A 13,480-nucleotide genomic window follows, 5' to 3' on the forward strand; every position below is an offset into this window, starting at 1 on the left:
ACAAAAACCCCCGAATAATTTTATAGGAAACATAATAAATCACAGTAAATATATTTTTGCTGTACAACTTTAGACATCCTTTCTATTATGTGCTGTGACCTGTACATCACCAGTGTTTCTGACAGATCCTCTCTTCTCTTCCTCCCCTCCTCCTCGACTGTTCCCCCCTGCACTGCCTCCTGTTTCCCACAATGCTCAGCGAGCATCACCACCAAGATGGCCGACGCTATGGAGGAATATGAGAAAGAAGCTGGCTGCGTCCCTATTCTCCATCCTGAGGTATGGTCACTTGGGTTCACGCCTTCGGACGAACACATGAACGCAAAGTAAAGGCGTCACCTCGCCCTACGTGCCGGTGGCTCTGTGTTTTCCCCTTTCTTTCTTTTTTTGGAAAACCCGATGCCCCCTGCAAAACCACCGGTGGGGGGGTGGCAGCCAGCTAACGATGCTAAAGGTGCTAGCGCTAGCCCCCTCTCGCTGCTGCATAGCCTTTAACGCTGGGCAGATGTTCGTGTCATTGGTAACAAGCCAGGTTGTGTTTTCCCTGGAAGTGATCGTACAGCGAGTAAACAAGCCTGTAGTCTCCGTTTCAGTTCATGTGGGAAGAAGTAAGGTTACTGATTAATCTTGTACGACGTTAGCTTTGTAGCTAAACTGACAGGACTCACGCTAGCTGCTGTGATGTATATGTAGTATAGGTGGGTATGAAGCTGTTGTGTACTGTCGGTTGTTATAATAATAATATTAATATTAATAAAGTGTGAACAGCTAAAAATGGAGATTTAAAAACTGCACTCTGTGCATACAACCAGTTAGCTAACACAGAGGTAACAGTTGTCAGTAATGGTGTTTGTGTAGGAGCCGACCACCCGGGTCACAATGCTTTCTGTCACCTAATATCATTAGACATGGTAAGTTATTACTGGGCTGGTTGTAACTCCCTATATTACCGTAAATACTGTACCTCAGTAGAGATGTGAGGTGTTCCAGTGTTTCCTTTCTGTTAATATTCCACAACAATTCAGAGGGAAATGGCACGTTTCACTTCACTACATTTATCTGACAGCTTTTCTAATGGATGAGTTTTCTTTACACAGAACATATTAAGACTTGTTGTTGTTTTATTAACTAGAGATGTCCTAATATGTGAGGCAAACACTGGTGTTGCCCTGTTGGTCAGTGTTTATTGTGTCACATAAGTTGTGCATTGATTAGTTTTTAGGAGCTATTGTATCCAGAGCCAAAACAATTATTTGACTAGTCAAACAGCTGGTTCCAAACATTTGCTGGTTCCAGCTGTCATGTTCAAAAGTTGTAGTCGAATGTCAGTTTTTGAACTGAACAGTCAGCTAATGCAGAAAGCAATTAAAAACACTTAAAATTATTAAAAAGATATATATAGTCTGCATTGAGTAATTGTTGCTCTTTGTAAGCTGTTTTTTTGGTTAATGCTTACATTTACAAGCACAGAACTATTAAATTTGTCCTTTTACTTAAAGAATCTGAATACTTCATCCGCCTATGGATTTTTGTAATATATCAAGATGAACTAATTATTATTATTTTTGTTAATAATAGAGGATAATTTGTGACATACTTGTCTAACTGAAGAAGTATTAAAGTGTTAACTAATTAGCTAGCCTGAATGCAGCATATTTGTAGAAAGTTTGTCCATTTACCTAGATCTTTAAGTTGCAAATCTATTCAAGGCCAAGGTGACCAGCTTACCATTATTTAGCATTGTAGAAAGTCACGTTTAAGGAGTGCTATATAACAATTTAACATTTCATACCTCAGGGTAGTGGTATATTTTGTTAGGTTAGCTATTGAACACAGCCTGTCATTAGTTGCCATCTGTGCTTGGCAGGTAATCTAATCATCAGGGAGAGTTTTGTTTGAATGTAATGCAGTCTGGTAATGCTTCAGTGACGGATGGCTTGCTTTTCACTCTCAACAGTTCTTTTTTCCTTTTTTTGCTGGCCAGCAGGTCAAGCAGGCTTGTTTACCCTCAACCATGCTCAGTAACTGTCAAAGCTGGCAGTGAAAAGACTTCATATCTTAAATGTCTCCAAGATGCTGGCAGGATGAGTTGATGTACTTGGGCTGGTGATCCAAATAGTAAAATTCAAGCTCTGAATTTACGAATCTTCTTCAGATATTGGGCCAGTTAGAGCTCAAATAGTAATATTGCATGAACAGGCAAGTGGCCACTTTTGAATGGGTTTGCATGAAGGAGTCAGTGTTCTGCTGTCTTTTGACTGATCCTAGGTTCTTTACAATATTAAAGACTATTTTGCCGTACACCCAGCAGTGAACTATAATACCACTTTCAGTAGTAAGAGCAGGAATGATGGCAGACTTGCAGTTTAATAAAACCATGTGGTTAATAAACTGCTTTTGGAGCTTGAAGAGTTCAACAGTGGTCTAGTTCATCTTTATCATTGGAACATAATCCCAAACTGGGGCAGAGACAGTTTTCTGGTGTACTAGTCCCATCACATTGTCCCCAGCAACTGCGGTTGCTGTCTTTCTCAGCTGTCCTGCCTGTTTCAATAGTAGAGATTGACCTATAAGGGCCCTATCATACAGTAGTATGCAAAAGTTTGGGCACCCCTGATAATTTCCATGATTTTTCTTCAGAAATCATTGGTTGTTTGGATCAGCAATTTCAGTTAAATATATCATATAGCAGACAAACACAATGATATTTGAGAAGTGAAATGAAGTTTATAGGATTTACAGAAAGTGTGCAATTGTTACTTAAACAAAATTAGGCAGGTGCAAAAATTTGGGCACCCCTTCCATTTTATTGATTTGAATGCTTTTAGCACTAATTATTGGAACACAACATTTGTTTAGTAAACTCATTGACCCTTGACCTACATACACAGGTGAATCCAATCATGATCAGTCAAAGAGTATTTAAGGTAACCAATTGCAAGTTTTCCTCCTCTTTGAATCTTCTCTGAAGAGTGGCAACATGGGAGTCTCAAAACAACTCTCAAATGACCTGAAAAAAAAGTTCAACTATTCAGCGCAATTTGCACAAGGAGATGCTGTGTGGGAGAGTAATGCAGAAGAAGCCTTTACTGCGCACATGCCACAAACACAGTCGTTTGAAGTATGCTAGAGCACATTTGGACTAGCCACTTTCATTTTGGAATAAGGTGCTGTGTGGACTGATGAAACTAAAATTGAGTTATTTGGACATAAGAAGAGGCGGTGTGCATTGTGGAAACATAACACAGCATTCCAAGAGAAACACTTGCTACCCACAGTAAAATTTGGTGGCAGTCCATCATGCTGTGGGGCTCTGTGTCCAGTGCAGGTACTGGGAATCTTGTTAAAGTTGATGGTCACATGGATTCCAGTCAATACCAGCAGATTCTTGAAAACAATGTTCAAGAATCAGTGACGAAGTTGAAATTGTGCCGGGGTTGGATATTTCACCAAGACAACAACCCTAAAAACTGCTCAAAATCTACTAGGGCTGCCACAAACGATTATTTTGATAGTCGACTAGTCACCGATTATTTTTGCGATTAGTCGACTAATCAGATCATCGTCCACTGAACGTAAAACGTACAGCTTATTGCACCAGCAGCATCTGCTCTTATATAACTATCATTAGCTTACAGCTTTAAGTGTTTAAGTTCTTCTACTGTCTCCAAAAGGAAGTCATTTAAAATACCCAACTTTAGAGCAGTAAAAAGCATGTTTACTGCTTGTTGCAAAAATGCTTTTGCCTTAAGGATAGTTCCCCTCTTTGAGCTGTTTGGACTGACAGCTGCCCAGACACAGGTAGCTCTATCACTTTCTGCTAGGCTTTATCTCTGCTTGAATTTGGGTGAGTCACTGAGCTGGACTTCACCCCTGTGTTTCTGTGTGTGAAATTCTCATGTTTTACTTGTCTGATAATTAACAGTAATTAGCCGTGCATTACACTTTATGGATACAGCTTGCTAAGCAAGCTAGCATTTCCTCATAAGTCAACATTCCATCTTTTTGTCCAAGTATGGTTACTTTTGGCTTAAAAAAAACCAACAACATTAATGCTGAGCCCAGAACTGATAGGTGATGTCACAGTGGCCAATCATGGATGCTTTCCGTGCTCTAAATGTTGCATTTCAGACAGCTTGTTAACGCTGGATCTGTATGTTGCCATCAAGTCCAGATATCTTTAATATACCGCTCTCAGGCACACAGGTGGGGAAGAGAAATTAAATTGGCTTGGTTTGAGTGGTGGCACAAAGGACCAGTATAAGATAAATAAAGATTATTTTGAATTTAATTGGAAGCAAAGCAAAGCATAAGTATATTTGACAGTACTGAAACTCATCTGGATGTTTAATATCTCAGTGTTCTTTCACTGTTCTGTCAGACCCTATCAGATGCATTCATTGTGTATGAAAGCTGTATGGACTGGAGAGTTTATTTTAAAACTCACTAAACTGACTCAAGTATGAGCCTCCAACTCATAATTTGCAGTCTGGAGACTGCATTTATAGACATTTAAGTGATAATAGACAAAAACATCCCTTGAAAAGGTGAAGGGCAAGTGGTTTTCTCACACAAAGCAGGTGGTCTTTCTGTGTTGTCAGGATTATGTGCATCCACACCCACTGGTTCCTCCATTTAAATACATAAACAGAGTACTGCTTTTCTCCTCTTTTCCTTTCTTGTGTGATAGATTGAATGCTTCCTCTCTGTGATGGTGTAACAGTGAGCTGTACAATGCCATAATGAGCTTGCTGTTACTATTATTGCAGATTATACTTGGTAAAGATAAGATTTAAAAAATTAAAGACTCTCCTCATTAATGGAAATGAAATGAGGAGAACCCTCGTCTTATTTTCTCCCCTAACACAGTCCTTCCTGCGTGTTTGTGTGGAGTTGCCACTTTCAGACTAACTTAGTGAATAATCATTCTGTGCTCACTGCAAGTAAGCTAGCACTTTTATTATATGCAGGAAGAGAAGGCCAGCTAAAGTTCAAACCAACCAATAGAAGAGATTGCGATAGGTAAAAATGTGCTCATTACTTTTATATATTAAAGCTGATAAAGTTTTCCATTCAATAATAAAGGCAAGAACACAGCTGGGTCTCTCTTTGTCTAAACGTGGTCTTTCTCAATTCTGTGTGCCATGAATTCTGTGTTGTTTCCTGCTGCATCATTGCTCAGGAGCTGTCACAAAATGACCTTTGGCTTCACATCTACATGTCACCAGTAGTAACTCATCATAAACTGTGTTTTTCCTGTATACATAAGTAGGCTTGGCTTGAATTTGCTCCTCTCTTTAGCACAATCTGAGTCATTCTGTAGATCATGAAGAGCCGAGCAAGTCTAAATGTGTGAGACACCTGAAATCAAGCATCAAGTTTAGTTGTATACTTAGAAAGTCCTCTATTTTGCTTTTATTTTGCTTTGAACCAGCTCAGCCTGCCACTTGGAAATTTCCTCTCTTGAGGAATGTAAACAATAAAGGGTTATCTTATTTGGAAATTCAAATTAGTGTTGTTTTGTCCATAAAGCACTCATAAAGGTTGATGACATGCTCAGCTACTTGCAGTGGTAACTTGGAAAATGCTTGGAGCCTTCTTATTATTTCTCTCATAAAAATGGTGTTTCTCCTCTGCCCCGCTTCCTGATCCATGCATTCAAACTGTGTCTTGAATATTAAATTAACTCCTTGAAATAGCTCTAATTGCAGACGAAACCCAATTGTGATCTATGGCTATAGCCAGACAGAACTCCGGTCTTGGCAAACTAGGCGTTGCAGATGCGATACAATTTTTGCCTAATGCACTTCAGATTAAAATCAAATTGCTGGCCTCATACTTTGATTTGATTCCCTTTATTGAAGTATTACTACAGTTATGTCAACTGATTTTGTTGATTCTACTGTCATAATACCTGCTTATTTTTAATAGTGATACTGTCCAAGGCACATGATCACCACCACCCCCTGTAGAACTGTTGCCATATGTCCTACCAACCAGCTCCACTAACAGAAGCCAAGTGTCCGCCCTCAAAGGATAAGGTTTCAACCTTAAATCAATGGCATTAGTGAAGTAGATGCTGTTTAACTGGTAATGTTATCCCGCCTTCCTCCTACCTAACTGTTGTATTCATCACAAGTCAGCAGGTACACAATGAGGAAGCTTAAAGAGGCACAGGCTGCAATTATCACTAGAGTCACAAATGTCATCCTCGGCTTTTTTTTTTTCTGATGCCAGGAGAGACAGAGATGGTGGGGGTGGCCACAGAGACATGCGAGGGGTCAAAGGTTACTCACAAAGAAAGAGATGGTGCTGGAGAAAGTGATGTAACATCTGGTGTCTGTGAGTCTATAGATGAGCCCGCTCTTCCCGCTTCCCTCCGCTAACAGGAAAGCAGATTCCTTAACAGAATTGCACACAACTGAATATTCAGGCTTTGAGTTTCACATTTAGTATCCGGCTTCTGTTTGTCAGCCAAACAGAAAAAAAAAAAGTTCAGTGCAGTCATGATCATATTTAAATAATTTTCAGCAGCTCTTTACTCCCACTTTTTTATTTCCTCCCCTTGGCAGTTGGACTAAACTGAGGAACACATGGGGTTATGTGGATTTGTCAAATGACTAAACCTTGGCAGTGAAAGTACAAATGAATTTTGGCAGCTTTGATGCTCCTAAAATAGAAAGAAAAAAGCAGCAAGTAGTCACCTTCATATCTCTGCTCCACCCTCGTCTTCTATCCTCTCCCTCAACCTGATTTACCATGTAAAACAAAGTTATAGGTTGTAGCTTGTTTTTCCTTCCCTCATCACTGTTTGAATGGTGGTCTCTCTGATGATTTGCAGTGCCTGAGATTTAGGAACCATAGAGAACTGCCTCAATCTAAAGAAAGCAACATGATTTCCTTTCCGAAACCCTAGACTTAGTTGTATTTGTTTTTAGTGCTACGTTTTTTGCACTTGATACGTATGGCTGATGTTAATATTGCTAATACTGGTTTTTGAGGCCTGGTTCGAAAAGCAGACAATGCCATATTGCTGTATGTTAAGCCAGACAAAGTAAATAATACCATTTACTGTAACAGGGCTAGAAGAAGAAGGTTCCGAGTGTTTGGAGTTTACATTTACTCGTCCTAGTTTCCTGCCACAGTCCAGAGGCACATGTGTTTGGTTAATTGCTGATTACAAATGTGAGTGAGAATGATGATCTGCCTCTTTGTGTTAGCCCTGTGATGGACTGTTGACCTATCCAGTGTGTACCCCACCTCTCACCCTGTGACAGCTGGGCTAGACTCCAGGCGCCCCTGCTACCATGAACTAGATAAAAAGCAAAGAGGTTGGATGGTTGCATTTATGCTTTATTTTCTGAAAGCCATAAGTAGGCTTGGATACTACTATGGTATACCAGGGTATTTAGAAATTTTGATGGTAAAGTTTTTAATACCATCAAAAAACACAAGTAGGGCTGCCACAAACGATTATTTTGATAGTCGACTAGTCACCGATTATTTTTGCGATTAGTCGACTAATCAGATCATCATCCAGCAATAAGCTGTACGTTTTACAATAAGCTGTAAAACGTACAGCTTATTGCACCAGCAGCATCTGCTCTTATATAACTATCATTAGCTTACAGCTTTAAGTGTTTAAGGTCTGTGCTAACTAAAAATAAAGACAAGATGATAGTTTATTGAATTTTAATGACATTTGCAGATTGTTTCGGTGAAGTTTAATAAACTCTTGCCATCTAAAATATAACAGGACACCGGAGTAAATTCTCGAGCATCTCAAAAAAAGCCAAACAATAACATTTTTAAGTTATCTAAGTCAGTGGTCCCCAACCCCTGGGCCTCGGACCGGTACCGGTCCGTGAGTCGTTTGGTACCGGGCCGCGAGAGTTGAGGCTCAGGTGTGAAATGTATGGTTTTCAGGGTCTTTATCGGTATTCAGCGTCATTTTGTTATCGTTTTTATCGTTAACTCTGGTCTTTTCACGTGTGTTATGAATAAATCTTCTTTTTTTCGGTACCGGTACTAGTTTTATTTTGTTGTATTTATCCGCGACACCTTAAAGGCCGGTCCGTGAAAATATTGTCGGGCATAAACCGGTCCGTGGTGCAAAAAAGGTTGGAGACCGCTGCTCTAAGTGACTTATGTATCATGTTTAACCTGAGTAGCGAAAGACGGCGGTGGGTTTGAAAACGATTTGCCGGGAGTCTGGTGTTCTCACCGGCTCTAGTGAGCCTTGAACCCCGGCTAGCTATCGAGCTAGTGGGTAACAGACGTCTCCGAAAACGTCGGAGCGCTTTTGAAAATATGCGGTGTCTTGATAAACTGAGCAGATATTTGAGGTTTACACAGCTACATTCTTGCCTGAAAATATGTTAAATGTTTATTTTGTGACCCAGAAAGAATAATAAGAGTAATATTACAACTAACTAGCTGCCGCCATTGTTGGAAACTGAGCAGGGCTGCGCTATGAATTCTGGGACACAGTTTCTTCTTCTTCGGGGTTTAACGGCAGCTGGCATCCTTGTACATGCAGTGCTGCCATCTTCTGTTTCAGTCCGTTATTACACTCTTAAACCCTACTACTTATTCCTGCGTCTTTTGGGATCTCAAAGCTTCAAACGACGCGTCGACTATTAAATTCGTCGACGACGATTTTGATAGTCGACGTAATCGTGTCTAGTCGACTAATCGTGGCAACCCTAAACACAAGTGCTTCTTATTTTATTAAACAGATGTGAAGATGCCATGTTGAGGTCATGTGTTGTAGTGCGCTTCATAAAAATGCCATTACCATCAACTCTACTTTGTCAAACAGTCATCTGAGCTCTTTGGGCTTTAAAGGATGGACACAGTGATCACTCAACCAAGTGCTCTGGTTGATTGGTTTTATAAGACTATCCCACCATATGTTTCATAAATGTCTGGAAGATATAAATAAATAGATAGCACTGAGTGCTAACACAGGAAAATATGTTTATTGCTCATGCAGTTCAACAAAAAGATTCAGAGAATGCTGTTCAAAAGACGATCACGTGTGGACACTTTGTACATATTTTTTGTATTAATTATACGTCGCTGCTCAGTAGTGTTTAGGGCGACCGCTGGCAGGCTGCAGTCACAGCTGTCACTGGCAGATTTACTCAGCTCTGATGCATCTAACTCTGTGGGCTAATCAAAATAAAGTAAATTGTGATTTTTGTCTTGTAGCTCAGCATGCTACTGTTTGTACAGATGGCTCTATGGGAAAAGAAGCATCTCACTGAGCTGTGTATTCTTTTTTAAATTGTTATAAACTAGTGAAGTTCTTATATTCTTGTTAAACAAACCTGTCTGTATTGCTTTTTCCTGTGCACTTTTCTCCTTTTCCCGAAGGTGGGAGACACACGGGTTCCACAGATAGATCCCTGTGACTCTGTAGGGAAGTTAAAGCTAAACACTGAACATAATCATGAGCTTGTAGTCCCTGTGGCCACTGAGATCTCACCTCAAGCTACCTAGCAGCTCTACACAGGTCTGTCGTATCCTCAGCCACCTCCCCAGAGGATGCCTCATTATTTCTCAATCTTAAGTGCGTGGCAGCAGCAGCACAGCCAAAAAGACATGAAAGGCTGTGTAAAAGTCAAACCATGGGATTTTAAGGTGGTAATGTTGCTGGAATACTGTAAGGTTGGTATCTCTTCCTGAGACATGATCGCAGTTTAGACTCTAAATTTCATACATAATTTGTTTCTCTCTCTGCCTTGTGTTTATGTCCTTTTTCATTTTAAAAGGTCTTAAAAGCAATGAAGAAGAAGCAGCTTACCCCAGTTTAACATTGGGCTCAGTGCCCACTCTCAAAGTTACGAGTCTCACTGGCTAAAGGCAGAGTGGAAGCCTCTGTGTTTACCAGATGCAGCTCTCATTTCCGGGTGATCGAGGCTAATTGTGGTTTCTGAGGCGTTACCATGGAGGCTAATTGAATGTGAGTAGCACAGCCACCACATCCATGTGACAGAAGAGATCCTCAGCAGCTGCAGGACACAACAAGCTGGTCTCCTGCTGCTTTTATTCTCTTTTTATAATTGAATACTGTGATTAGCTATTTATATAAAAGCTGAAGTGTTCTGGAGCACTACACTGTGTGTCTGCATTTCCAGGAGCCTGTCCCCTGCAGTGCACTGCGTCCTAAACTTGTTTCTGTCACAGTGGTCTTTTCAAAGCCTTTTTGGCCTTTATGGGCCAGATATGCTTGCTGCATTGGTCACGGTGCATGCAATCAGTGACATTGCTGCAGCTCCTCAGTGTCAGTGCTGAGGGTGCAAGTAAGTTTAGAAAATGTGTTCAAATGAAGGCCCATGCAGACACATTTTCTCCTTAAGTCATCTGTTTTCATCTCTTGTTGAAACAAATTTATGAAATGAATCTTGACTGACGTCTTTATCATGTAGTTCTGTTGCAAATGTCTACAGAACAGTTGTTGTCCTCGCTGATCTTACATGCTTACTTCATAGCATTTGGTTATAGTCATCTAATTCCCCGTCCAAGTTTTTACTCCACTGCAAGTTTTGTTCTATATGTATTTTGTCACTTGTGCCCTTGTTGACCCTGCTGTTGTCGGATAATGACCATCTGTTTATGTTTTTGCAGCTTGAACCAAGCCAAACCAAAACTGCATCTAAGAATCAGTAAACAACTGTTTATGTGTGGTGTGGTATCTTGAACGTTTTCCCAGTATTCCAACCCAGTGGGGATATTTTCTTCTTCTTTTTTTGCCTTTACGTTGTTGGTGGCAATATCTGGACTTACTTGGACTCAAACATGAACAGAAGTTTGGTGTGACTGGCAGATCACCTTTTTGGTCGTTATGACCACATTTCAAACAAATGTCCAAAGAAAATACAGTGAAGTGATGTCATTTCATTTCCAAAAAAGGCAAGTCTGGTAGTAATTCTAGATAATATTGTCAGGGTTGCAGTACACTTGATGGCCTGTGTCCTCTCATCTTTTGACAGTTATGAATTTGACACAGTTTGTTGTCAACTTTCGTCAAACAAGTCTGTGCACAAACAATAACATGAGGCAAAATGGATCCATGCTTTCATACTCTTTACAGCTAATTCTGCTCCTGCTCTCCAAATGTTGTTCTCCGAATGTAGTCTCAGTTTACTGATCTTAGGAGTAGCACCTGATGTGTCTTCATCTGCTTCAAGGTTCATCCTGTTGTTCATTCAGAGATGCACTTCTCCATTCCTTGGTTTAACAAGTGGTTTTTTTTTGAGTTACTGTTGCCGTCCTATTGGCTCAAAGAAGTCTGGCCTGCTCTGCCCTCTGATTTCTGATATTTACAAGTCTTTTTCGCCTTTACAAATACCATCATGCTACCTAGTTACTCGACTCCATGCTGTCCAAGTCCAACTTCTTAGAGGGACAAATGGCGCTCAGCCCCGCGAGATTGAGAAACGGGTGGCTGTGGCTCTGGAGAGCAGGTCGTCTACTGTTCGGAGGGTTGGTGGTTCGATCCCTGGCTCCCCCTAGTCTGCATGCCAAATATCCTTGGGCAAAGTATTAACCTCAAGTTGCTGTCCAGTGCATCCATCGAAGTATGAATATGTCTGAATGGTAGTTAGTAAAACTTAAAAGCATAGAAGACAGTGCTTGTGTGAGTAGGTGATGGGTGGTATGAGCGCTTTGAGTACTCCGGAGATTAGAAAAGCACTATGTAAGAATCAGTCCATTTACCAGTTTGAGCAAACAAGTTCAAGACGATCTGTCTGTAGTCATTGATTTTTGTCAGATTCTTTTATTGCTACTGTATTGACGGTGCTTACGGTCTTTAGCTCCTTTTTAGCATGATAAGAAGAGTCACATGTTATTCTGCAGCCTTGCTTAATAGCATTGTTTTACTCCCAGAGATTCTAAACTCTTCAGCTTTTTGCTATAAAATTGTCAGTATCGTGATGTGAGCTCTGATCCCTGGACTTGCTTTTTTTTATTAATTGGAAATTTACAATTTTAGTACAAAAATCCTGTGATGTCACCTCAAACATAGGCAGGAACTTAACTGTCTTTTGTCCTCCCTGTTTACTTGTAGGAAATCAAACCCCAGAGTCATTACAATCACGGCTACAGTGAGAATGTCAGCCGTAAAAACCACGTGGATGACTACAGCACCTGGGACATTGTCAAAGCCACACAGTAAGTGGATTGTGTGTGTTACTGTTATCACACCAGTGTGACTTATGAAGGTGACATTGTTGTCTAGTTACCAGCTGGTCTAATAGGAGCCCGCATCTTTGCGTGTTTGTTTCTGTGTTTTTGTGTTGTCAACATACCGCAGGTTTTAAATCTGAAGCCCACCATGTTTTCATCTGTGGTTTTCTGATTCACTGTATGTAAAGAAAGTCATTTGCAAGGTCAGGACATGAGATGACTTATTGTTGGGAAGAGACGAAGCTTGAAAATATGTTCCTGATGGAAAAAAAGATATATATATCTCTGAGTGGCTGTAACACTGGATACTAGATTTATGTTATTTTGATTTGAGGTTGAGATTATTCACTTGCCATTTTATGCCACAGTGTGGGTGTCTTGTTTGGGTGTTTGCTTTTTTTTATTTTCCAGTTTTGTGTGCAGATTTTCTCAGCATCTCTTAGTTTTATGTATTTCACGCTGTGTTTGTTTATGTTTGTGCATTTGTATATCTGGCATTTGTACATACTTTAATCCTCCCCCCTCTGCCTTAGGTACGGCATCTTCGAGCGCTGCAGGGAGTTGGTGGAGGCAGGTTTCGATGTTCGGCAGCCAGACAAAGAAAACGTAACGCTCCTTCACTGGGCCGCCATCAACAACAGGATAGACTTGGTCAAGTGAGTTAATTCAGATCATGTGTTGAGGTTGTCAGGTAGTCAGAGATTACAGTGTAGCTCTTTGGTCAACTCAACAAAATGTACAAGACATCTTCTGGTTTCATATAAAGAACTGAATTGAAGAAACCAAAACCAAGTTAGTCTTACACATTTCAATATTTTTGTAAAACTGTAATACTTCGCACCCAGTGAGTCAAACAATGGCATTGTTTCTATTTGTGTTGATCTCCATTCGTTCATTTACGTTTTCATCTTGCTTTTCATTTTATTGACTTCCACTTCCTTTTTAATAGTTTATGTTGATGCAGTAAAATATGTGGATATTCATTACCTGCGGTGCCATTTACAGGATTATAAACTACAACTATAATTAGTTTCAGGTATGGAGGCAGCCTTTCACAGTATATCCCATCACATTGCCATTGACCTCTGTAATATACTTCTACGCTTATTTGTCAGCTGCTTTATGAGTCTTCCTTTTTAGGTAAACTGGCATTAAAATGACAGGGAATTGTACTGGTGCACTTCCATGGACAGATGAGGCACAGATGTTGGGTTTAATGTAACTGCTCTTGACTCGGTGGCTGTGTTTGTGGTTGTGAACAGCAGGTCTCTTTCAAACTTGGCTC

The 13,480-nt window shown here is 40.3% G+C and overlaps 1 protein-coding gene across 1 annotated transcript in view; it reads left to right on the top strand.

The window, feature by feature from the left end:
• Positions 1–204: 204 nt before the first annotated feature.
• The window catches only part of zdhhc17 (zDHHC palmitoyltransferase 17), a 33,668-nt gene continuing 20,392 nt past the window's right edge, over positions 205–13,480 (top strand). Inside the window, exons 1-3 of the mRNA XM_085387551.1 lie at positions 205–279; positions 12,077–12,180; positions 12,729–12,851. Coding sequence (XP_085243677.1) covers positions 217–279; positions 12,077–12,180; positions 12,729–12,851 — 290 coding nt within the window. The 5' untranslated portion in view covers positions 205–216. The remainder of the gene's footprint in view (positions 280–12,076; positions 12,181–12,728; positions 12,852–13,480) is intronic.

This window comes from Rhamphochromis longiceps, linkage group LG17, assembly GCF_057381845.1.
Source record: "Rhamphochromis longiceps isolate RC_006_pf linkage group LG17, R_longiceps_female_GT1.1, whole genome shotgun sequence".
Taxonomy (NCBI): domain Eukaryota; kingdom Metazoa; phylum Chordata; class Actinopteri; order Cichliformes; family Cichlidae; genus Rhamphochromis; species Rhamphochromis longiceps.